Below are 26,533 nucleotides of genomic sequence, written 5' to 3'. Positions count from 1 at the left end.
ATATTCTTGCCAAAAAAATTAAATCTAAATCTATTCAAGTCTCTGACACTAACTACTAGTTCTTAAGAAATACTGACAATAGAATAAATAAGATAAATGACACAAAAATGTGGCCAGACAAAATCAGAGTGGAAAATTTTATAAGACACAAAGCCCTGGTATCTTCACAAGAAAATGGCATAAGAGGGGGAAAAAAAGGATGAGAAAAACTATTAAAGACTAAGAGAGACTTAAGAGATATAAACTCCACATAAAATAGGTGCATTTTATTTGGATTTTGATTCAAACTAACTGTAATCAGACTATAGATTTTTTTTTAATTATCGATTTTATTAAGAATAAGCGATGTTTTATTAAAAGCCCTTATCTAGCAGAGATACAAACTGAAGTATTTACAGATGAAATGAAATCATGGCTGGAATTTGCTTTAAAATACTCTACAGTAAGCAAAACAAAAGGTAATAAATATGTGGGAATTCACATACTGTTCAGGTTTTGTGAACTAATAAACATTTACAGAGAACATTCACAGAACATTTTAACATTTAGCAGGAGCAACATTCCTAATCCCTTTCTCTTTTCCTCATCCCAAAATAATCTCTCTCATTATGAAATCACAGAGCTAAAAATTCAGAGAAAAGCACAGTCAAAAAAAACCCTAACTTACTCACCATTATTCTGTTCAACTGTCATTAGATTATGCTTGGCTTTTACTGAGGCCTCAAATGTATCAACATTTTCCCGTTCATACTCTTTAACATCAGCAGCTACCCTTTCCAGAATGTCGTCTGGAGAAGGTGACCGTGTACGAGTACTGCTCTGGGGGCTGCTTGGTTCAGACGGTACAGACATATTGCTATCTTCAGCAAGATATTTATATTTCTGTAGTAACAATACAATAGATTATTTTCATAAAATCTGATGCCATCTGAATATATTTGCTAAAAGGTACTGCTTAAAAGTTAAGTGGCAAATGATAAAAATTTTAAAAAGATATCGATGCCTTGATTGAATCTGATCCACAATCCCTTACATATAATTCTAAAATCCACAAATCTCTGAAAAAGATTTTCTGTTTGGTGCACATTTATTAGGTGGCAACCCTGATGTGAACAGATGTGACGCTACTTATAGCCTTATTTATCGCCCCCAATGTGAACATAACATGCCCCACTGTAGAATTACTAATATGTTTGATGATGGGGTGCTGTTCTAGACCTCACTGATGGGGCTAAGTAATATACATAGATGCACCATATTACCTTTCTAAAATTCAAATATTTCTGAGTTCTGAAGCACATCTGGCCCCAAGGGTTGGAGATAAGGGATTGTGGACCTGGGCAAGAACAAAGAAAGATTCAACCAAGTCTTTAGGGAAACCAGTTTAATAACAATTTTATCAGTGCCCCAGAAAAGTAAGTTTTCTCTGAAATTCCAATTTTGCCCTCCATGCTCTGGTGATTCAAGGTCTTTCCTTTGCTCTGACATACCATTCCCTGATTTATGATTTGCTATGTATGTTTAGGTGAGCTGCCCCAACTGTTCTTTCTCTAGCCTGTGGTCCTCCTCCTTGTATCCAAACATTTTTCACGTCTTCCAGAGTTCTTTCTCTCAACTCTCTCACTCACTTTTTCATCATTAGGAGATAACTCTCCTAGCGACGGTGAGAGAAGGACTTTTCAGGAACTGCCACCCACAAAGGATCTGGTGGCCGTGGCTTTACCTCAGGATGGCCAAGGAAGAACTGACAATCTTCCAAGGCAGCTAACTTTATCATTAAATGACTCTATCAAGACCTATGTATAACACCATTTCCCCACCCAATTTTCTTAATCATCTAGCTCTAAATTAGTCTTAAAATTATTTTTGAGATGTTCCATTTAAACAATCACATTTGTATTAGAAAATCTGCCATTTTATTAGATATTAAAAATAGTTTGTTTTTTTCACATAGTAACAAGCATAATGTTTTGTGAAATGAAATTTATTCCATACTCATTTATGAGGGTTTTCTTGTTCATTAACTTAAAAAATAAAAGAAAGTAAACTTCAGATTTTATGTCTTACAGAAGAGGTTTATATCAGAATCCCACGTACAATAAAACAGGGCAACCATTTCAATTTTATTAAGAAACTTGCTTGTTTTCAAATCTCTCAAAGATGATTTTATATATACTCTTTTTCCAAGACTTACTCAATTGCTACTTCTGTCACTTCTTTGTTAAAGTAAAAAAAAAAAAACCTTTATTCTACTAAAAGTAGAAAAAATTTTACTAAAATCACACACCTGAACAATTGCCTGCCTTTGTATTCTTCTCTGTTCTATTAGGGCTTCTTCATCTTCTTCCTCTACATCAAAGTCTTCAAGGCTTAAAAAATATTACACATATATTCATATAATTAATTCCAAACATCCTTAGAAATTTCAAAACCATACCTTTATATATTTCAAAAATAAAAGCTGGAAAACGTAGGTTGTTATTAAGTTCAAGCGAAAGTCTTAAGCCATCTTATTCTCTTTATCCTTATTTCTAAACTGTCTCAGTTGCCTGGTTTGGAATCCTGGCAAGTAATTTAACCTTCTGTGTCTGATTTTTCTCCTCTCCTGTTTCACGGTACCAAAACTGGGAACAAAAGAATGCTCCTTAAGTTCTAAAAAACTCACCACTGGCTCTACCATGACCTTAGTATTAGTCAAGTCATTTCACCTCTCTAGCCTCAGTTTTCACACCTATAAAACAAGAGGGCTAGGACAGATCAGTAATTGGTACCTTTTCTGAGTCACAGAACTCTCAGAAAGCAGTAGATCCCTGCACTACCAAAAATGCACATGTAAATGTTTGCATATAATCTGAAGGAGAATGTGGCTCTAACGGCAAACACAGCCCCTGACTGGTCCCAACTGCCCATGAAAGAACTCCCCCAATCTTTATGATCCCTCCCAGTGCCGCCTTTTCTGTGATCTGAATGTTCACTGCAAAACAGTGAGCAAACTGCACTCGGAAGGTATTACGATCTACGTATAACATCCTTTCCCCAACCAACCTTCTTATCACCTAGCTCAAATCAGGGTTTCTTAACCTTAGCACTGTTGACACTTTGATAGTTCTTCATTGTTGGGGGGGGGGGGGGGGGGTGTCCTGTCCTGTGCACTGCAGGATGTTGAACAGTATCCCTGTCCTCAGGCCACTACATGACAACCAAAAATGTCTTTAGACATTGCCAAAATGTCCCTGGGGAGGCAAACCACTCCCAGCTGAGAACCACTGCTCTAATTAGTCTTATTTATGAGATGTTCCATTTAGACAACTAAGTTTGCATTAAAAAAATTCTATTTTCCTAGACACTGAAATGCTTCTGCATTTTCCACATTATAACAAGCATACCTGCAACCAGATAGACTCAACTACAAAATATGTATCATTTTACATAAACTGAAAAGTTTAAACTTAGCACAAAAATTCCCCCCCCCCCAAAACCGGTAAGTACAATTGGCAGGACCATCTAATATATCTGTCATTTCTCATAAAAATAAAGGGAGGGCTCATGATTAAGTGATGGCCTGATATTCACTCCAGCCAAAACGGAAACCTCTCATCTCAGAAAACCATGACCTCTGCCATATGACCTATGGAAATATGCACAAAAGATTAACTTTTAATTTCAGGACCAAACCAACGGATTTGCTTATGATATTCAGGTGGAAATTAAAGATTTCCAAGTCAAACAGTGTTTCTCTAAATTGGAAAAAGAAAATGACAGGAAAGTTCCCTTCTTACTTATCATCAGATGAAGATTCTTGCTCAATTTTCATTCCTTCAGAAAGACTTCCTTTAAATTTATCTTCCTTTACTTTGCTTCTGCTCCTACGTCTACGACCACCCCGTGATCGAGACCGCCTTCTCAAGCGTGATCTGCTCCTCCGACCTCTGTCCCTAATTTGAGGAGAAAAAAGATATATATATATTTAAAAGTCAATTAAAGTCAGGGAGGCTGTGGGTGTGTTGGCAGCAGGGATATACGGGAACCCTCTGTACTTTTCAAAAGCTCAATTTTGCTGTGAACCTAAAACTGTTTTAAAAATAAAGTCTTAAGAAAAAGGGTCAATTAAAATTTCAACTTAAATAACAGTATCAGAAAGACTGGGATAATCAACTGAAGATAACTAAAACATAGCTACTGTTCTTACTGATTGCAAAGGGGCAGAGAGGAACTTTGGGGGCGATGGATGTTCTAGATCTTGATTGTGGTGATTATGTGACTGTACGTGTTTGTTAAAACTCATAACTTCACACCAAAAAGGGTGAATTTTATGTTATGTAAATGATATGTTTCAATAAATCTGATTTTTAAAAAAACCGCTGCTGATAAGGTATGGGAAAAACAAATGTGACAAAAATTCTAACTTTAATTAATGTGGTTCTCAGATATTTTTATAAATGCCTAAAACTTAAACAAACAGAAACTAATATTATAGTTCAGGCATTAAGGGTGAAGTGTATGTTAGAAATGATGTTGTGGAACTCCAAATAGAAAAGGCTGTGAGTCTACAAAGGATTGGCAAACTCCCTGTAATGTCACATCAGACCACCATGTTTATCCAGATTTCTTCTGAAATCTTATTAAAATGATAGTAAAACAAACAATTAAAAAGAAAATCCTCAGGCAAAGAGAATGCAAAGAGATATAACAACAGAGATGCCAACAAAATCTTAAAATGTGCAAATTGGACAGAAGAGTAGTTAAAACAGATCAATCTAAATATCAGTCCAATAGGAAGAGACAGGGTAAACAAGAAAAAAGTCAGTGCATGCCTGAAACCCCAGAAAGCCTCAAGAATTGGAGACACCACATCTCTGAAGGATGGAGTGTTGAGGTAAAAGCTAAAAAGAATGGCTGAAAGCCTTTAGGAACAGCTTGACTTTGTATATTCCCCTTCCCGACTCTGGAAAATGCCAACCACTCCTCTTCATATTCAGGCAGCAGACTGAAGACTCACTTTATAGGGAGGTCATGGCTGTTGTAAACTGGCCCAAGGTACCAGGGAGGCACTGTCCTGAAAACAGAAGAATTAAGGGGAAGTCTCTCCTTGTCCAGGCAGCCAAGTCTATACTCTATAGCAGGAGATAAGAGGATTCTGGAAAACTCACTAGCCCAAAACAAAAGATCTATAGTCAATGATATGCTAAATCCTCTACCTCATCACCCTGGAGTGATACCCACTAGTCCACAAGTTCTCCATTGTCAGAATGGAAGAAAGCTTTCCATTCAGCTTTCTCAGGGCCTAACTCCTAAATCAGTGGAGGCAGCAAAGAAGAATCCAGCTGTTTGAAGAAAGGCTTCAAATGAAAAAGTAAACAAGCAGCAAAGGTAATCTGGAAAGAAACAAAGTACAGGTAAAAGAAGAAAATTATAAACAATAAAAACTCCACAAAATAAACTCATTATCACTTTTGACTTAAGAGATACCATTTCCATAAAACAACAATAAAATGTTATAAAAAAAAAAGTAAACAGCCAACAAGGTCTTGGAAATAAAAAATATACTATGAGCACAGGAAAAAAGAGGAAAAAATCAATAGAAGGGTAAGAAGGTAGAATGAAAAAATCTTCTAGACTGAAAGCAGAACAAAAGTACAAACATAAAAGATGAGTAAAACAAAAAACAGTGGAACAATATAGAAGGTCCAATTGGAAAAAAGAAAGCAAACCAAAACAAACAAAAAGCGAGACAGAAAATTTCCCAGAATAGGCAGCCATAATCGCCCTAAGTGTACAGCAAGATAAACAGAAAGCAAGAACCACACACCAAGGCACATTACAGTAAAACTGCAGAACACAGGACATTTATTATAAAAAGAAAGGGACAGAGAAAAAAATTAAGTCCTATAAAAAATGCCCAGGCATCAGAACAGGACTTTTCAATAGCAATACTGGAAACTAGAAATCAGTGGAACAACGATTTCAAAATTCTTAAGGAAGAATGATTTCAACCTAGAATTGTATTCCTTGACAAATCAGCAATGAGAATAAAAGGCATCTGTGAGACATGGGTTCCAAAAAATGTCCTTTCCATGTACTTTCCTCAGGAAGCTATTGGAGATGCATTACACCAAATCAAGGAGGTAAAACACAAAAAGACAGTAGATACAGGAAATGGAATCACAATATGAGAGAGAAACAAGGGAATACCAAGAGGATGGAAAAGGGAGAACAAATCCTATAATGATAACTGTATAGGCAGGCCTATCAGTCAGCCTGGAGCGAGAAGGCTAGGAGCATTAGAAGGTCCTCTCTTCCCCTTTCTCGTGACTATTTGCTCAGCAAGAACAATATGCATATGATCTTAATAATTACTATTTTTTATCTGGAAGCATACAGAAATGTGATGAAATGAGGCAGAAGAGAAACGTGTGAGGGGTGGTATTAAAGAAACTAATTGTCAAAAGTAGAAAATCAAAAGACAATATGGCAGTAACTTTAAGAAATTTAAACGTGCATTCTCAGACAAAGCATTTCTACTTCTATGCATCTAGTATACAAAAATACTCACAGATATGTAAAGATATATCCACTGGTTGCAATACAGGTCTTCGGTGTGCTGTTTTTTAAAGTATATTCATGTATTTGTTCAATTAAAAATGTTAAAAGATTGGCAAATGAACGTCCATTTATGTTTTAGGTTGAAATACTTAATGTATGTGTGTATTTTTTAAATGATTCCCTGCTTTAAAAACCAACCTTTTTGATTAACCAACTGACTACATCTGCTTTACATAAAATGGTTTCTACTACCATAAATTAAATAGGTCTTTGTCCAAAGAGTCTCTCACCTCTACTGAGGTGATCATCTACAGGTAGTGTTCTTAACAGGACCAAACACAAGTTAATAGAAAAATAAATACAGAACTGCAATTATAAAACAACAGGAAACTGGGCTACTTATTTATTACCCTATGATCTTATCTTGCTAGTTAAAAAAAAAATCCTAAGCATAGCTCATTTAGTATTTCTCTCTTAAAAAACAGAAAAAAGTCCTACTTTTAAAAGACTGAGTTTTAAATGAACACTGATTTATTTAAATTTGAGGGAAAACTATATTAAAGAAAAACCAGGATTTAGGAAATGTCACACATTGGTAAGAGGAAACTATATAGGATCGCAGCTACCATTTTTCACAGAGAAAAACGGTATTTAAGAAAACTTATCAACTGAGCTAATGGCTTCAAAAACATTCAGAGTTTAATGAATCAAAAGGATAACATCCATAACATATCTTTACCTTCTCCGAGGAGACCTGCTTCTTCTTCTGGGAGACCTGCTGCGTCTGATTGGGGAACGTGACCTCCTTCTAATGGGAGATCTACTTGTTCTTCTTCGGGTTGGAGACCACCTATTGATCGGGCTGGCATCTTTTGATCTTTCACGTCTACTGAGGATATCATCTCGAGGTCGTGTTCTTAAGGGGACCAAATACAAGTTAATAGAAAATTAAATCAAATTAAAATAAATGAATTTCTTCAACACGTAAAGAACATCTTAAGAAAGGGCATGCTAACCTAAAGATAGTAAACACAAATTAACATTTCGTAGCAAAACTTAAATTCAGATGATCACAATGACATTTTGGTGTTACAAGTAGGCACACAATAAGAGGTCTATTTCCTCTGGTCTCACATTTGAAGAATTATTAAAGGTTACTCATATCGGTAAAGCCACTGATTCTAATTTCGGATAAACAACACAGAATCTGGTGGAACTTGACTGGTTATAATGACAGGGAACCTCCTTAAATACTTCCATATGCTAAGAACTTTACATGTACAGTAGTTCCCCCTTATCCGTGGTTTTGCTTTCCTCGGTTTCAGTCACCTGCATTCAACCATGGTCTGAAAATATTAAATGGAAAATTCCAGAAATAAACAATTCATAAGTTTTAAATTGCACACGGTTCTGAGTAACATGATAAAATCTCGAGCCATCCCACTTGGGACGTGAATCATCCCTTTGTCCAGCTATCAGTGCTGTACAGGCTACCTGCCGGTCAGTCACTTAGTAGCCGTCTCAGTTATCAGATCGACTGGGGCAGTATGGCAGTGCTTGTGTTCAAGTAACCCTTATTTTACTTAATAACAGCCCCAAAGTTCAAGAGCAGCGATGCTGGCAATTTGGATATGCCAAAGAGAAGCAGTAAAGTACTTCCTTTAAGTGAAAAGATGAAAGTTCTTAACAAGGGAAAAAAAAAATTGAATGCTGAGGTTTCTAAGATCTATGGTAAGAGCGAATCTTCTATCTGTGAAATCTTGAAAGGAAAAGAAATTCATGCTAGTTTTGCTGTCAAATCCCTATTATTTATGTATAGGAAAAAACATAGTACATATAGGGTTTGGTACTATCCATGGTTTTCAGGCACCAACTGGGGCACTTAGAACATAAGCCCCTCGGACAAGAGGGGATTACTGTAATAGCATCTTACAATCAACATTCATCTCAGAACAGAGGAAATATAAGTCAGGGTTTAGGGAAAAGGACAGTCCATCTAGTCAGGGAAGCACATATTGGTATAACTTTCCTGGAAGGAAATTTGGCAGTAACTTTCTAAAGTGTAAAAGTACATAACCTTAGACTTTGCAATTCCACTTCTGACTCTATTCTACAAAGAAATCTCACACATGACCAGTGGACATCTTTGTGTACAATCATGATAAACTGGAATCAACCTAAATTTTCCTCAGTTTCAACAAAGAAATGATTAAATATATTATGGTACATCTACACTGTGAAATATCATGTTGCTGTTATATAAAGACTTAAAAAAGATCTTTATGTATTGTCACAGAAGTGTTACATGAAAGAAGCAAATTACTGTTAAAAAGAAGAGTGTGACTCCATTTTTCTAAGAAAAAACATATTCATACAAATTGTATGTGCATAGCAAATGGGCTAGAAGGACACATTCTTAGGAGTGCCAGTGGAGAAGGGATGAAGAGGAAGAAAATTTCAGCCTTCTGCATCATTTGAATTTCTCTTTAGTATGTACTGCTTCTGTAATTTAAAAAAATATTTTTGTTTCAAATATTCAACTCCAGTCCTCAATAAACTTAGAATTTCCTTTTCAAACTGAAAGCAAATTGAAGAGGCCAGGATCACTAAGCAACACTTTAGCTAACACAATCAGTACCACTAACAACTGCCTCAATGCAGAAAGCTGAAGGAAGAAGGGGGCCATTTCACTGCAATGTCACTTAGAAGAAAAGAATCAAGAATATCGCTTAAGACAGAACACTATGGAAACAGCATTTTTGAAATTTCTTAGAAAATACGATTTAAACTTCAAGGTCAGCTTATACTTATACCCACACACAGTAAATATTAATATGAAACAGTAAATTGGCTAGAAATCACTAATATCTTTGCATAGTATAAACCAACAATTTTTTACATAAATCTGGTTGACAACTTCACACACCTAACTACTGAATATAAAAATATTAAAAAATCAGTTTCTAAAGTAGTTTAGACTGGTCTAAACAACTCCCGTCCCTCTCCATCAAAAATCCTTTCTGTGCTTTAACTACTTATTAGGTCTGTGATCCCAGTAAGTTAAATAATCTCTTAATCTATTTTCTCATTTATAAATTAAGGAGAGTCACTGCACCTCATGAGAGAAAATCATGAGAATTTGAGAAAACAGCTGATGAACCAAATGTATTATACAAATATGAATTATTTTTATTATTATTGGTAAAAAATAAAATAATTTCTTGCACTATTCTTCCTAAACTTAAGAGAAACTATTTTTTTCAAAAATGAGATTATAAGGATATGAATTAGTAACAGAAACAAATTTCCACTTTCAATTTAATTATATTTTGGGGGCTCCCAAAAACTAGTTCTAATTTATATTGTTAGAATCTAAAATCATGCCAATTCAAGAGAATGGACAGATAACAATCCTTAAACTGATATCTCCTTTTTTAAACTTAAAACTTGCAGCCTATACTGTTCAATGAAATGTGAAACAAAATAAAGGAAACCTCATTTAAAATGAGATTGGGAGGCCAGAAGGGGGAGCCCTCACACATTACTACTCATCTCAATTACAGAGTCCAAACAGGAAGATGTCAATTACTATCCTAGCAGGAGGAAAGAGGATTTCCTCCTTACCCAGCAACTCAGGCAATGAGAAACTGTCACCATCCTGAACTGAACTCTTTTACTTTCCACAAATGGATTTTCCTTTGAAACAACCCCTCCCAACTTCCTCCTTTTTCTCTATAATGTCCTCTCCTTTGCTTGCTGGACTTGCCTAGGGTCTTGCTATAGCGTGCTTGCCCTGAACTGCAATTCCTCTGCTATTCCTGAATAAACTCATTTTGCTGGTAAAGTAACTGGCTGTTTTATTTGTTTAGGTTAACAGAAGTAATAATCTCCACTCTAGAAACTACCCACCTCCATAAACAGGTATACATAGATTTACCAGCCAAATTACTTGGACTTAAAATAGTGATTCTGCAAATCAGATCCTAAACTTAAGAACCTAAAAAAAAAAACCAAAAACTGATTCCATCACCAAGTTCAATATTTGTAAATCACCCATAGTCAAGATACTTATGGACAAAAGTGCAAATATTAACAGCTAGTGGAAAAGATATACTTAAAACTATAAAACTCATTACTATCTCATCTTTTATTGTCCACAAGTTCTGGCTTCTCCTTTAAAAGCTGGTGCATTGGTAAAAAGCATTAATATTTTGAAAACACATTACCTTGGAGAAGAAAGTCGTCTCCTTTCTGGTTCTCTTCGTTTTCTTTCCAAGGATCGACTCTTGGCTCTTCTACCAGGAGACAGAGTTCGGGACGGGGATTTGCTCTGCTTGGACCTTCTATCGTTTAAAAGCGGAGATCTACTTCTTCTTGATTTATCACGCTGTCTTGGAGATGGACTTCTTCTTTTAGGACTACGACCAGGTCTTCTACTGGGTGACCTATTTTCTTTCCCAGAAGAAGCATCTTTAGAGGGAGATTTAATTGGTTTCTTTTCTTTATCAGTTTCAGACCGTTTTGATTTTTTCTCTTTGGACCGTGACCTTCTGTCTTTGGATTTACCTCTTAAGTCAATTGGGGATCTGGATTTTTTGCCTCGATCACGACTTCTACTTTCATTTATAATTGGGGATTTTTTTCTATCTTTTGATTTACTTTTATCTTCAATTTTAACCTTGTCATCAGTAGGAGATCTGGCCTTCCCAATTTTCTCTTGAGATCGCCTTCTAAGGGTAGGAGATTTTGATTTTCTTGCTTGATCTTGAGACTTACTTCTTTTGGATGGACTTTTGGACTTTTTCCTCTCCTTTGACTTGCTCCTAGTTGTCTTCTCTTTAACTATTTCAACACCACCCTTACTCTTCTTTTTATCAGACCTATGTCTAGTCCGTTCTTTAGATCTGCTTTTACTTCGCTTTTTTGTACTATTTTTATTGTCCATAAGTTCAAGTTTCCCCTTTGTACTTGAAGATCTAGTACTAGACCTATTTCCATTTCTTGCCTTTTCATGAATCTCCCCCTCTTCTTCAGAGCCAGACTCATAACCTTGTAATATGAGCCCCATCCCAGATTGGACCTTTCCTTCCATTAACTCATTATCAAGTTCAGCTTTAATCAAGGCTCTCTGTTTCTCCAAGTCTTCCAGTAAAGCTAAATCATCAAGTTTAGTTCTTTTTGCTGGAGACAAACCTTCTTTGTCAGAAGCATCAATAACCTCTTTTCTTTTGTGTTTCTTATGTTTATGCTTATGCTTATGTTTTTTATCCTTGTCTTCTTCTGAGGAATGTTTATGTTTCTTATGTTTACTTCTGTGTTTATGCTTCTTTTTTTTGTGACGACTGTGCTTATTTTGAGATTGGTCTTCTGATACTTCCCCATTTTCTTCATTTACACTCTTTTCAGAATTATCAGCATCTTCCATCCTATAAATATATCAAACACATTTTAAAATCATATCATATCAAGCATTCAGTCATAAAATAATAGTAATAAAATACATCTCTATGTAATACATGAAGTTAGTCACTAAAATACTTTCAGAACAGCTTTGGACACTTTATTTCAAAGATATACAGCAAGAATTGAGTTGAACAGTGATTAACTTCAACTTGTTTCTAATGGTTGAACTCAAATACCAAAAGTATTACAAGAAATACATAATGGGGGAGGTTAAAATAATTACGCTTAATAGAAAAAGGGAATCCAAACCAGGTACAGTAGAATGTCGTTAATATTGATTTAAAGTCACTCAGTAACTTGATTTTTAAACCAGCATTTCCCACATAGACTTAACACCAAAGGAACCTGTTTTCTTTTTCCATAAAACATATTAATAGTAACATATATTGAGAGATTAATCTCTCTCTCCACTTGCAATTCAGAAACATACTTTTTTTTTTAAATCTCTAGAGCCAATATTGAGCTCTACCAAAAAGAAGCACTCCATCAATGTGCGCTGGTGGTTGATGTTGATGGTGTGAACACACCCCCAAGGGTTAAAACTTCAAAGTGAACTGACCAGGAGTTAGGATTCTTGGTCTATAGAGGCCACTGAGAACCATGTGGTATTAGGCTGAACCACATTAAAGTGTCTTTTGCATGTCCACAGTCCAATATGAGCAATTTCACATAGTTCAACCCAATATCTGTTTAGGGGGCTATTTAATCTTTCTAAATTTCAAATCAGAGATTAATTTCTCAAAACGTGTTCATATTAATAGGTGCCACACAAGAAAATTTTTTAACTAAATTAAGGGGGTGGCTTCTGTGCTTAAATGTTTGGGCTATGCTGAGTTAAAGAGTTTATGGTTCTAAAATATTTTGCTAAATCCTTGCTGTTCAGTAATTTCAGGTTAGATACAGGCTACTACAGCATTATTTAACTTTATCCTTTAAAGTCACTCCATACTAAACCATCACATCCTAGAATATAAGACCAAAATCAGACTCTAAATTATCTGGATTTAAGCCACCATACCATTGTTGGAGGAAGATATGGATTATTTTATCCAAGTCCTTCAAATTATATACTCCTGTACTTTCAGTAAGTTATTTGTGCCATATACTACAAATAGCTCCTTGCAAGTTAAGAATTATTGAGTCTATTCATTCAATCTCATTCAACATTTAAAAAATCACCTACACTTAATGTAGGAATTAAGCTAGGTAGCAGGAAAACAAAGGTGTACAAGACCACTATCTGCCTCCCTCAAGGAAATTACAGACCAGTGGAAAAGAAAGCCACATGAAACTTTGGAGAGGTGCAATGATCAAGATATTACTAAGGGCATTATGGGAACACTGAAGGACCACCTAAAATCACTGGAGTCAGAGGCCCAGGAACTGCAAGGTTAGGTTGCTGGATGGGTTGTCTATAATGACAATGCCATTACAGCAAAAGTTGGATGGGCCAGCCCCGTGGCTTAGCGGTTGAGCGCATGCGCTCCACTGCTGGCGGCCCAGGGTTCGGATCCTGGGTGTGCACTGACGCACCGCTTCTCCGGCCGTGCTGAGGCCGCGTCCCACATACAGCAACTAGAAGGATGTGCAGCTATGACATACAACTATCTACTGGGGCTTTGGGGGGGAAAAAATAAAAAACTTAAAAAACAAAAAAAAGTTGGAGAAGAGTCTGGTCCTCCAGCCAGGTCTCAGTCTTTAATAAACCTGGAGAGCAGTTGGGGGATGACACACTGGAGGTATGCTTGAAAAGTTATTAGTCGATAATGAGGGGGTGTGGAGAATGTGCAACATATAACTACCACATGGCAAGAACTTTGAATTTTGGGGTGTCAGATTGCCAATTTCCATTTCTCGTACTTTGGACTGTGGGAAAGGAAAAAGTATTGAAGAGAGCTGTAGAGAAAGCTGTCTCTTCTGGTGAGAGCCAGGTTTTAGTTTGGGCTGACTTCTCTGTAATGGGGTAAGAAAAGGCAGAGGACAAATATAGTAGCGTTCTCTAAATCATCAAATTTTCTCAAAGACTTGGAAAAAGAAAGAGTAATATCTCTGTATTAAAAAAACCATGGCTGTATCATAGAGAGGGAAAAATCATAGATTTAAGTAAAAGACACAAAGACATTTCAACTTTGTTCCTTGTATAAGCTTACCCTCATAAAGGTAACCACCTCCCTTCCCCAGAAATCTCCCAATTCCACAATCCAGAAGGTGGGGTATATGTCTATTTTCCTGAACCTTGACTTACAGGGGGAAAAGTTTGAGAAAAATTAAATTAGGCTAATTCAAGATATGGAGATAGGTATGGAGAATATTTCTAAAGACTGAGAATGTTTTTGAGGTATATAAAAATCTAAATGCCCAAAGTACAAAATTCTAGTCAAGAAACTCAAACTCAAACTACCTAAAGACTCTCTAAGTGTCCTCAAGAAAAAGGATAGTTGAGTGGTGAAGCGAACTCCAAAGCCAGATTACCTAGGTTCAAATCCTGGTTCCATGACTTACTATTTGTGAGGCCTTAGGCAAGTTTAAGATCTCTCCAATCTGCAAACATCTCATTTATAAAATGGAGAAAATAATAGTACCTACCTCAAAGCATGCGGTGAGGATTGTAGGGGTTAACAGATTTGTCAAAGCCTGTAACAGTGCCTAGCACAAACCAAGTGCCCAAAAAGTAAGCTATCGTTCAGATACTGGATAAATATATTTACTCACCACGACACTGTGAGGCTGGCAGGGCTGATACGAAGAATGTTCTTTTAAGGAATATTGTCAAAGAGCATGGAAACTAGATTCAAACTATCTTGTCCAAATGCTGCCTCCAACCTGACACACCTAGTGTAACCTTAGGCAAGTTACTCCTCTGTGCCTCAGTTTCCTCAACTATAAAAACTGCGAAAATAATAGTACTGACAACCATAGGTTTGTCATGACAATGAGTTCATACATATAAAAAGCTGTCACACAAAACGTTCAAGAAATATTGTCTCTCCATATGTCTCCACAACAGATGAGACTTTAAGGTTCATGGAGGTTAAGGGACTTGCCTAAGGTCACACATACATCAAGTATGTGAGAACGCTGGCATCACATTCCAAGTCAGTCAAGAGCTCTTCCATTTGATCAAAGATGCATTTCAAGTATCAGATCAGGGGCTGGCCCCGTGGCCCCATAGCGTAGTGGTTTAATTCAGTGCGTTCTGCTTCGGTGGCCCAGGTATGCAGGTTCTGATCCTGGGTGTGGACCTATACCACTTGTCAGCCATGTTGTGGCGGTGACCCACATATAAAGCAGAGGAAGATGGACACAGCTCAGGGCTAGTCTTCCTCAAGAAAAAAACAAGGAAGACTGGCAACAAATGTTAGCTCAGAGCTAATCTTCCTCAGAAAAAATAAGTAAATAAAATATCAGATCATATCACTACTCTGCATGAAACTTGATTATTACTTCCTACCTCATTCAGAGTAAAAACTAAACAAATCCTTGACAAGGTCCTATACTACCTGCCCAGCATCCCTAACACTTTGAACCGAATTCTTTCCTCCCTCACTCACTCTGCTTCAGCCACACTGCTCTGCAACAACAGGTATACTCCTACACCTCAGGGCCTTGGTACTTCTACTTGCTGTTTCCTCCACCTGGAATGCTTTCCCCAGATGTATACATTGCTGGTTCCTTTCCCTACCGCAGGCCTTTGCTCAAACTACACTTTCTCCGTCAAGTTTTCCTGACCAATTCATTTTCATCACAACCCCCACCCGACCACACACATATTCCCTTTCTCTGCTTAATTTTTCTCCAAAGTAACTGCCACCACCTAACATAATTCTTGTTTGTTTCTCTCTACTATAACATAAGTCCTTGAGAGCAGAATTCTCACGTTTAGTTCACTGCTCTATCCCTAAGGCCTAGAAGATTACCTAACCTATAGTAGGTACTCAATAAGTATTTGTTGTGTCAAGAAAATGATTTTACATAGAACATATAAAAGCTGTACTCCTTAGACTACAGCTGGTTTATACTGGCTATACCATACTCTTACCTCTTGATAGTAAACATTTTGTTTTTGCTCAGTTATATCCCCAGTGCCTTACACATTGCACAAATCTATTTTTTGAATGCAATACCTCAAATAATTTAAATTTAATCACCTCTCCCCGCAAGAAAAATCTGCTCTTTGGATCCTTTTCTAAGGCTTTCTATAATTTACAAGTCTTCCAAAGCATTTCAAATCAAAATTCTTAACAGATTACCTATAGAGGAAGTAAATGCCTTCAAAAGATAATCTAGCTTCTAAAGCATCTGAGAATCAGATCTACATCATGATGTCCAGTGTTACTTTACAGTTATTCCCATGAGTGACCCCAGTTTCTACTGTAACTTAATGAATGTTATCTCAAGAAATGATGACTAGGTCATTTTATAATAACATAACCCAAATAATAAAAAATGCTACAAGCACCTTAGGGCCAACTAGGTTAACCTTAATAATCCTAGAGTTCTCCTACACTAGAGTTAAGCATATAGCAGAACTTCACCCTCCTCAGTTGATTTCTCAAAGCAGATTTCACAGAAAATGACAAATGAAGTCTGATTAGGTAAATCAGGAAAACTTGCACTCAATGAGTCAACGGCATAACATATTACATATAACGAGCTTGTGCTAGGGCAGTTAATTCATGTTCATTATCAACAACTTTCCTCTAAAGCTTTAGGGGAAGATTTCTTGTTAAGAAAACCTGATAGTCTTCTTGGACAGTTCAGATTAACAATAAATACAGGTATATAAATTCCATACATACAAATTTACATTTTGCAATTGAACGCTACACATTTAGCAGGTGTATGTCTCTACCAATCTGGTCTACAACAGGTTTGTCACAAAACAATATCTACTGAGCTGAGTAACATCCTTCAAATCATATTATTTGGAAACAAAGCTGAATTTGAAGTGCAGACAATATGGGTTTGTTTAACAGCATTTATTCCTTTGTTAAGTGCAATGTACAAGTTTCATCCTTCAAACAACCCAGGTGTTGGGGCATCTGGCACAATGAAAACAGCCACGGAACAACTTTAAAATAAAGCGACCTGGGCCGGCCCCGTGGCTTAGCGGTTAGGTGTGCGAGCTCCGCTGCTAGCGGCCCGGGTTCGGATCCCGGCCGCGCACCGAGGAACCGCTTCTCTGGCCATGCTGAGGCCGTGTCCCACATACAGCAACTAGAAGGATGTGCAACCATGACATACAACTATCTACTGGGGCTTTGGGGGGGGGGGGGAATTTTTAAGAAATAAAGCTACCAAGAGGCTGGCCCAGTGGCGCAGAGGTTAAGTTTGTGTGCTCTGCTTCAGCGACCCGGGGTTCGCAGGTTCGGAACCCGGGCGCGCACCGACACACCGCTTGTCAAGCCATGCTGTGGCAGTGTCCCATATAAAGTGGAGCAAGATGGGCACGGATGTTAGCCCAGGGCCAATCTTCCTCAGCAAAAAGAGGAGGATTGGCAACGATGTTAGCTCTGGGCTAATCTTCCTCACAAAAAAATAAAAAAATAAATAAAATAAAATAAAGCAACCAATTACTAGCCACTAGTGTTATTTTAACTTCCTCTTTCACATTTTTTTCAAAGAATATTCTTCATGCCATATTATTTGGGAGGTATTCAATTTATGCTTTGAAGACAGAATGGTAAGCAAAGTGAAAGCCACTGCTTCTTTACAAGGAAAGTAATTAAGCCTGTTTCTCTGACAGGTTAAACTACTTTAATACAGAATTAGTGTACATGTAAAAATAAGAATGGGTCCAAAAGACCAACTGGTCTTAAAACAAACCTCTCCACTCCCACTTTTTCAAAATCAGGTGTGGGAAACTAAATTTCAAAGAATTAGAACTGTCACTCAAAAAACGGACCTTTCTGGGACACTGGAAATAAATAAAAATGATTTTAAACCTTAAAGACTATTTGTAAAAGGAGCTGCAATGTATAGGGGGAGATCAGACAACACAACAGTTAAGAGCACGGCTCTAGAACCAGACTGCCTGGGTTTAAATCCTGGGTCTGTCACTTCGTGTGACCTTGGGCAATTAATTTCTCTGTGCTTCAGTTTCATCATTTGTAAAGTATGGGACATAACAGTATCTTCCTCCATAGGGCTGTCATAAGGATTAACCAAGTTAATATTTGTTCAGTGCTTTAAACAGAACTTGGTACTTGCTAAGTGCAAATAACTCAATGCATATAAAGATTTAAATGTTTAAAACCAACAAAAAGGCTGAGCTAAAGAGACTAATGTAAAAGCCACTAAAATGCCTTCAGGGAGCTTAAAAACTGTTTTTTATATTTTTTCTAAATGTTTTACTGTAAATAGATTCCATATTCTACTGTAAATAGACTCCATATAATTCTAAACTATACTCAGAGTCCTCTAAAGAACTGTTTAAACACTATACTCCAGCATTCACTAAGAGCAGCATGCATAGTACTTACTTTCATATCAAACTTATTGTCTTTGTTAAAATTTTCAAATAAGTGAAAGTGGAACACATACAGACCAAATATTCCATTTATACCAAGTGTTCCGTGGGGAGTGGAGGTGGAATTAAAGACTATCTCAGTGTCATTCATACTGCAGGGACCTAAATAAATGTCATTTATCATTATTAAATTTATTATTATTTGAATCTGTAAATAAAATATGGCCGAACCACTCGTCAAAATGAATCTGAACCGTCCTTGAAATCAAATAAATGAACACTGTAGAACTTTAAACAGATTATTAGAAAAATCAGCTGCCTAGCATAAGATTTGTAGTGTATTGGCACAAATACTGTGTGCCACACTGTGAACTCGAAGAGAAACAAAAGGAGGCAAAGTCTAGTTAAAACCTGAGAATTCGTTTGCTCTCTTCTATGTCAAATTGCGAAGATGATAAAGCAGCTTTCAAAAGCCCTTAATGAAAAACTCAGTATAATGCTCTCTAGCTGAGTAAAGCTAATGATCGAGTCCAGAACTGGACGCACAGCAATGAAGCGTTGGGCCGTCCGGTGGCAAACATTTCTCCTCTCTCTCAGTCCCAGGCTGCTGGGAGACTACATCTACCTCTTTCCTAAGATGGCAGGAAACGAATCAGATAATGCTGATGCAAAAAATGGTCGCTATAGGAATACTGCTTTAAAATCCATTCTCTCTTTTAGGTTCCTGTTTGAGCCTTCCTAGCATAAACACGAAAAACAAAACACTGCCTCTAGTTAAGCAACGGTTAGCCTTCGCAGCATATACAAATACGTTTTCTCTCGGCTGCACCGATTCTTATACTAGCTTAAATATAGACATAAAGTGCTCGGGTTTGGAAGTAGCTAACAATTTCCACTTCTTCTTCTACTCGTACTCCCAAAGCAGCGCTATCAACTCAGGCCAAAAATTCCAGGCCTCAAAACCAAGGACTTGATCGTACTTTGCCTGAAGTTTGCAAGTTGGCAAAAAGTTGCCAATAGGCAGGGAGGGAAAAAAACCGGAGGATGCTGGAGTAAAGAATCCAGGAGTGGGGAGATGAAGTACCCTGCTAGCCACAGACTACAGCTCTGGGACGGTCAAACAGGGTGGCCCGAGCACCCATTCTCCTCTCTGCTTTCAGGTCCTAAAACCGACACCAGTGGCGCGACGATCGAGGATACTGCATGCGGAGGCGAAGTCTCAGGGCTTGCCCCGCTGCCGCCACTGCTCCTCGGGTGCCAACGCCGGCGCCGCCGAGCGCTGCGGCCAGGGAGCCGCGCTCGGTCCCGAGAGAGGCACGGGAAGGCGCGACCGCACTGCGCGGCAGCCGCCTGGCGCACGGGACCTGTAGAGGCCGCTCGCGCCTACGCCTCCCAGGGCAACGCCGCGCGGCAGGCCGCGGCCGCCCTCCACCCAACAGCCGCGGCCTCCGGGAGAGCGAAGCTCCCAGGCCACCCGCCCGCCCGCGCCCCAGGCCTCCCGTCCCACAACGTCTCGCGTGGGGAAAGGCAAAGTTTGGCTCTCCCCGTTAGGCCTGAACTTTCCCGCCCGCCCGTGAAGTCTCCGCCGTTTCCCGCTAGGCAGTCCCCCGGGCTCCGGGCTCCGGCCTCCTGCACCACTCACAGAGACTACTTACTCTGGCTGTTCCCGCAGCGACTGAGCCTCCGCGGCGGCCATCTTGAACTTCCTGACTTCTCGCCGGCGGTGGCGGCGGCTGCCCGGACGGTGGAAGCTGGTGGAAGTGGAAGAACAGGGAGCAGAGCCGGCGCGCATGTGCTAACCGCGTAGAGAACCGTGGAGCTCTGAAACCGCTCTAAGAATCCGGATATAAAAGTGCATCCGGGGACAGGGCGCGCGAGCGTCATGACGCAACTTCCGGGACGGGGCCCGTGAGGAGCTATAGGCGGTACCTGCTAAGGGCTTAAAGTGGAGTGACTTGGGCTTGCGCTGTGTCGCTGTTAGAGCAGTACTTGTAGTTCGGTCATTGTTAGAACTGAACTTGCTGGAGAGGGGAGCAAAAGTGGGTGAGGAGTGGCGTGTCCTGTGTGAGGTTCTGAGAACTGATTTTAGTGTGGGGACCAGAAGTTGGGTTGAAATTCTCAAAACTAGGGCAAACAAGATGATGATTTTGCTTTTGGGCTGTGTTGGAAGCATGGTAAATGCCTTTTTACTGCCTAGATAACTCAGTCTGAAGTGGTACTAAGGGAAGGTTTGTGGAAAGGCATTTTGAGAACACTGGAAAGTTTGGACTGTACCTGGAACGTAAATGTCTTTTAATATGAAACTGTTATTGATACATTTATTTGAAACTTTTGAACTTTGTTTCAGCTTTTACTAAACTCAGGGGTAAGATTCAGGAGTCATTAGGTTCGCTGATTCTGTAAATTGAATGTTTAAGTACTATTTTTGGTCCGAATTAGTTTATGTGAGTTTGATTTTTTATAATAATGTGCTCTACAGTAATGGGATTAAGTGAAATATTATATGAGAAAACAATTACTGGCTTTTGGAGAGCTTTCAACACCACGTAGGTTTTTACATCCTCTCTCTCTCAAAAAAAATAAAAAAGTGTCTTTCTCCATACGCTGAAACCTGAAAGCAGAGTGACAATCACTTTCATTCTTGAAATCAACTCGGTTTGGGTTTGTCCTAGAAATTTGAGCTTGGAATATCTGCGTTTCTTATATGTCTCTTTATTTTCAGAGGGGAAGAGTTACAAATATTCCTACAGAATAAGTCCTTGGTTCCCTGAATCCCAAAAGTATTAAATGTTAAGCATTTTCCCCTCATGGACTATTAATATGGAACACAATTAATCCTTGGATGTTTACTGATTTTTGTGGATTCCCTCATCCCACCCCCGTTGTAGCATTTCTTCATATGGTCCTTAATTATACTGTTTTCTTTATGAAAGATTTCTCTCTTTCTCCTGACAATGAGAATTCGGGTATAATAACTTGAAAAACCTCTTTCAAAGGAAAAAATTTTCAGAAATATGTTAAGAATGGTTTTTATTTTCAACCACATTTATTTCTGTAGTAATAGTGTGTAAGTTGAGATTTCAGAGTTCTAATTGTTCCTACCTCTAGATTCTCATACCTATATATCTTTTCAAAGGTATTATGAATTCAGCCTTGTATTTACAGTTTGTTATATTCTCTGGCCCCCTCCCGATGAAGGCAAGGCCATGTGTCATTGTGTCAAGAATAGCTCAAATAGGTTATTAAAATAAAAAATTAGTAAATTATTTTTAAATAAATTGTAAAATTAAACGAACATAGTGTTTGTAGTACATCTCTTCTTGGAAATAAGTGCAAACCTATAATAGATTTCATCTTGGACATAAAATAGAATGATATACTCTAAGGCAAAAGAAGCCTACACAAACTGGGACTAAGACGTAACGTAACTCGCTTATGATGACTCAGTTCCTAAGTGCCAACTGAAATCTAACTCCCAAGTGTGTGCTCTCCTTCTTACCATGCTGCTCCCCACAGAAATGTCATTTGTTCAGCACCTACTTATTGAGCACCCACCCACACAGCTCTTTGATATTCAAATGTTTTTTGAGTAAGGGTAAAGCAAAGATCACCGGATTGGCACCCAGAAATACTTTAATCTGAGTCCAGAGGCAGTAGTCTTTTCCTTCTTGTCTATTAGAGGAGAGCTCAATGGCCGATCTCAAATTGCTCCACCAGAATATTACCTCCCTTTCTGCTCTATGATTCTTTGTACTCTGCTTAATGTGGAGACTACATTAAGAACGCTGAGTGTGGGGAGGATAAGTGGGGAGAATAAGAGCTAAAGTTGTTCGGGCTTGAAGCCAGATTATGACTGGTTGAAGTTTAGACTTGGACAAACCGTTCAAGTTTTTTTAAAAGAGCATAGTAAAAATAAAGCTTCAGAAAATGATGCTGGCAAAAAGTGTCCTTTAAAAATTTCTCACCAAATTCACTTGCACGGTACCACCAGTTCAGACAGCGCACTAGGAAGAGGATTTGTCAAGGACTCACTCAAAACTATATTGCTGTTGTAGTTTTGGAAGAGTGGGGTATTTTGAAGACGGAGTTAAAATTAAAGCAAACATCCACTTATTACTTTCATCATTCAGCAAACGTTTATTAGGCGACGTTTATTAACCATAAGCCCAACTTTCCACTTTCAAACGAAGCCCAACGTTTCATTCTCGCTGCTTCTCCTCCCCGAGGTCAGAACCTTTGCCCCAGAAAGCGGCCCCAGCAAGAGCCTGTTGGTGTGACCCACGCCTGAGGAACAGCTTATCCGTGGAATCCGCCCGCCGGAAGGCCCTGGGGGCCGGGTCCCGGCGATCGCGCGCTTCCCGGCGGTGGGCGTTCTGCCCGCGCGCCGCCCAGGGAGGGGCGTGCGTGCGTTTGTGCGTGCGTGCGTCCGAGGAGAGGGGTGGGCGGGGCTGAGCGGAGCCGGGACTTGCCGTTCCGCGCAGTCCCCGTTCTGAGGCTGCGGACGTGGGCCGAGAGCTGGTCGCGGCGCCACACAGCCGAGGCGTGTGGTACCTGCGGTCCCGAGGCAGGTCTTCAGCCCCTGTCAGCTTCGGCGCTGTGGCCGCCGTCAGAGCCGAGGCCGTTCTCCGGGGCCGCCGGGCCGGCCGACCAGAGAGGAGGCGCGCGAGCCCGTCGTGTGGCCTCTGGCCGGGCCGCGCGGCCCGCACACTCGGTTGAACCCCGCGGAGGCCGACTCTTGCTGACAGAGACCGTGAAAACCGCAGGTCCTGGCGCCCCACCTCCACCAGCGTCAAGCAGGTTTACTGACCCGGAGACAGGGTTTTGGGGACAAGCATGCATTTTTGAACGCTTGGACCTTTTCTTACCTTCTTTGCTTCCTTTTAAGTGTTGTTACTTTCATACGAGTTACGCATCCCAGAAGTAGTTTGAAAACATTTAAATTCTGTTACCCTCGTGGAAAGGGATTATTAAACTTGGGCCATCTAAGCTGCACTGTCTTCATCAATCTGGATAAACTCAATAGGCTCTTTATAACGTAGCTACAAACAAAAATAGAGTCATAAAGTCCTTCAAACTCCCGGTCCGTGGGGAGTCCCCAGAGGTCAATTAAAAGAATGTAGATCGCCTTTTAGGTAATACTTAAGGTTTTACCTTGTTTAGATCTAGACTTGGAATTCGTAGCCGTTAGGGAAGACACTTGGCTGAGTCTTTATTGCAAAACAAAAACTTTTCCCTTTGTTCCGTGAAAATAAATTTAGCTTTTTGTTGTTTGTTTTAAGCAGTTCCGATGCGTTCATAAAAATCTGGAAAATACAAGAAAGCAAGAGAAAACGAAATAAAAACCACGCAGAGTTCAATTACCCAAACAGAACCAACGTTAACGTACGGGCTGTTAATGGCCTGCTGGCCTGTGTCCACCTGAGATGTTAAATTTTCACCTACTCGTGTCGAGAATGTGATAGTTTGCTTTCTCATGTAACATGCCCATCAATTTTTACATAATCCTAGTGGTAGTAAACATTTTTATGACTACGTGAGGTCCCTTTCCTTTGTTACTGGATATCTAGCTCGTTTCGTTTTGCACTATTGTCCATGACTATGAGGAGGCAATATCTAGAACAGTGTTTAGAACATGACTGAATAGTCAAGTCAGATAGACCTGGGTTCACCACTTGCTCTGCAACTTCAAATAACTTATTTAACCTTTCTGAGCCTCATTTTACACACCAGTACATGAGGATAAAAGCTGTCATCACATAGGGTTACTGTGAGAATTAAATGAAATAATGAAAGTGCTGGAACATATGTAGGTAAATACCAGCTATTTCTGTAGGCAAGTTTTGTTTTAGTTTCTTTTGTTCTAATTTTTTTGTGACACACATGGTTTACTTCTAGATTTTGTATGTAGTTAAATACTATCACCACAGTGGGTGTAAGGGGTTTTACACACAGCTTTTTAATACATTTTGTTACATAAGTAATATATAAAACCATAATATGTAAATTAGAAATAGATTTTTTGCAATAAGAAAAAAATGAAAATTGTCTATAATCCTACTACCTATAGGTAATAATTATTCACATTTTATAATAGGGCCCATCCTTTCTCACTTTTTTGTACATATATAGATATATTAATGATATTCTAAAAAATAGAATTGCATTATAAATTCAGTTTAATAACTTGCTGAGGACGGCAAAGAGGTCAGTGTGAAGAAAGTGCAGTGATTAAAGGAGTAGGAAGTAAAGCTGGAAAGGGAGTTTGTGGGATTTGGATTTCATTTAAAATTTATTGGATAGAGTAAGTTCAGCGTTGAGGAATGACCTGCTTCAATTTGTTTTAGAAGGTTCACTTGGCAACTGTGTAGAGATAGACATCAGGGGACCAGGGGAGGAAAGGTGGAATCCAGTTAGGAGTTTAATTCAGTAATCCTGGTGAGTGATGGTGGTGGTTCAGACCAGGGAAGAAATGGGAAAAAGTGGTTGGATTCGGGATATATTTTGAAAGGACGAGCTATAGAATTGACTGACTGTGTGGATGTGGGGTGCAAGAGACAGCAACTTAAAGGTTTTTGGCTTGAGTGGTTAGATGGCTGCAATTGACACTTACAGAGGTAGAGACTAAAGGAGGAGCAGATTTTAAGTGGGAGGAAAATGAAGAGTTGTTTCAGTCATATTACCTTTCAGAGTGTATTAGTTGTCTAATGGAAAGTGAGGTTTTAAAGACTTTAATTATTGTTGACTTGTCCATTTCTCCCTTCATTTCTGTCAGTTTTTGCTACATGTATTTTGGTTCTCTGTTATTAGGTGCCTTCATGTTTATAAATGTTATATCTTCCTATTGGATTGACACTTTTATCATTACAAAATGTCCCTGTTTTTCTCTTGTTACATTTTTTTTTAATTTTAAAGTTTATTTTGTCTGACGTTACAGCCATTCCACCTTTCTTGTGGTTGCTGCTTGCGTGATTTGTACCATTAAATCTAAAGTATATCTCCTGTAGACAGCATATAGTTGGATCTTGTTTTTTTTAGTCTAGTCTAACAATCTCTGCCTTTTGATTAGATTGTTTAAGCCACTCACATTATCAACTTAAAAAGCAAATTTGCCTGTTGTTTTACCTTCAAAACGAGTTTATTCAGGAATAGCCAAAAGAATTGCAATTTGGGAGGTGCGTGATATGGAGAACCATAGGCAAATCCAGAGAACAAAGGAGGGGAGCTGCCTTTATAGAGAGAAAGCGGAGTAGGGAGGGGCTGTTCTAAAGGAAAGTCCACTGGAGGAAAGTAACAGTTCAGAGCAGCAACAGCTTCTCATTAGCTGAGCTGGAACATTTCTTAGTGGCTCAGCTGTTGCTGGGTGGGGAGAGAAATCTTCCTTCAGTAGTGAAGTAGTTCTACTTACTGTTGAAGATGCAAGCCTCCATCTCTTCCTGGTTGGTGTAATTGACAATGTGTGATGGGGTGTGAGAGCTCCTCCTATAGGCCTTCCAGACTCCAGTTTAGTTGCGATTTCTCTTACTCATTTCCCAACATTCAATATTATTGATATAATTGGATTTGTCTCCCATTTTACTTTTTGTTTTCTATATGTGTCATGTCTTTTTTATTCCTCTATCCTTCCTTTACTGCTTTCTTTTGCATAAAGTGAATATTTTCTAATGTAGCAGTTTAATTTCTTTAGTTTTTTTTTTTTTTTTTTTTTACTTTTTTGGTTATTTCCTTAGTGGTTGCTTTAGGGCTTACCATATACATCTTAACTTACTAGAATCAGCTTCAGGTATATAGTAACTGAGATTCTCCAGTGAGATTAAAAACCTTACTCCAATATAGTTTTATTTCATTTCCTTCTTTTTGTGGTATAAATGTTATACATATTGTATCTATAAATGTTACAAATCCAACAATACATTGTTATAATGATTACTTTATATCTTTTAAAGAAGTTGAAAGAAGAAAGGAGAACAAGCACATATTTATAGCTTTTGTTATATTGACCTTCTTATTTATCATTTCTGGTTCTCTCCATTCTTGTTCTTATGGATTGAAGTTACCATC

General features: G+C 38.6%; 1 protein-coding gene across 8 annotated transcripts in view; it reads right to left on the bottom strand.

Annotated features, from left to right (window-relative positions):
* PRP4K (pre-mRNA processing factor kinase PRP4K) overlaps positions 1 to 20,297 on the bottom strand; it is a 34,579-nt gene extending 14,282 nt beyond the window's left edge. For all 8 annotated transcript variants that reach the window (XR_001391373.2, XR_001391378.2, XR_001391380.2 and 5 more), the window contains exons 1-6: positions 20,131 to 20,297; positions 10,770 to 11,969; positions 7,283 to 7,459; positions 3,780 to 3,935; positions 2,288 to 2,369; positions 672 to 882 (exon numbers count right to left, since the gene is read on the bottom strand). Coding sequence is in view for 3 of the 8 variants with exons in the window: in XM_004432155.3 (XP_004432212.1) it covers positions 672 to 882; positions 2,288 to 2,369; positions 3,780 to 3,935; positions 7,283 to 7,459; positions 10,770 to 11,969; positions 20,131 to 20,267 (1,963 nt within the window). In the remaining 5 variants the exon portion in view is untranslated. The remainder of the gene's footprint in view (positions 1 to 671; positions 883 to 2,287; positions 2,370 to 3,779; positions 3,936 to 7,282; positions 7,460 to 10,769; positions 11,970 to 20,130) is intronic.
* Positions 20,298 to 26,533: the final 6,236 nt, after the last annotated feature.

The sequence above is a fragment of the Ceratotherium simum genome, chromosome 13 (assembly GCF_057802395.1).
Source record: "Ceratotherium simum simum isolate JZ-2026a chromosome 13, ASM5780239v1, whole genome shotgun sequence".
NCBI classification, from domain to species: domain Eukaryota; kingdom Metazoa; phylum Chordata; class Mammalia; order Perissodactyla; family Rhinocerotidae; genus Ceratotherium; species Ceratotherium simum.
The sequence above is the reverse complement of the archived record's forward strand: the minus strand, read 5'-3'. Positions and strand labels throughout refer to the sequence as shown.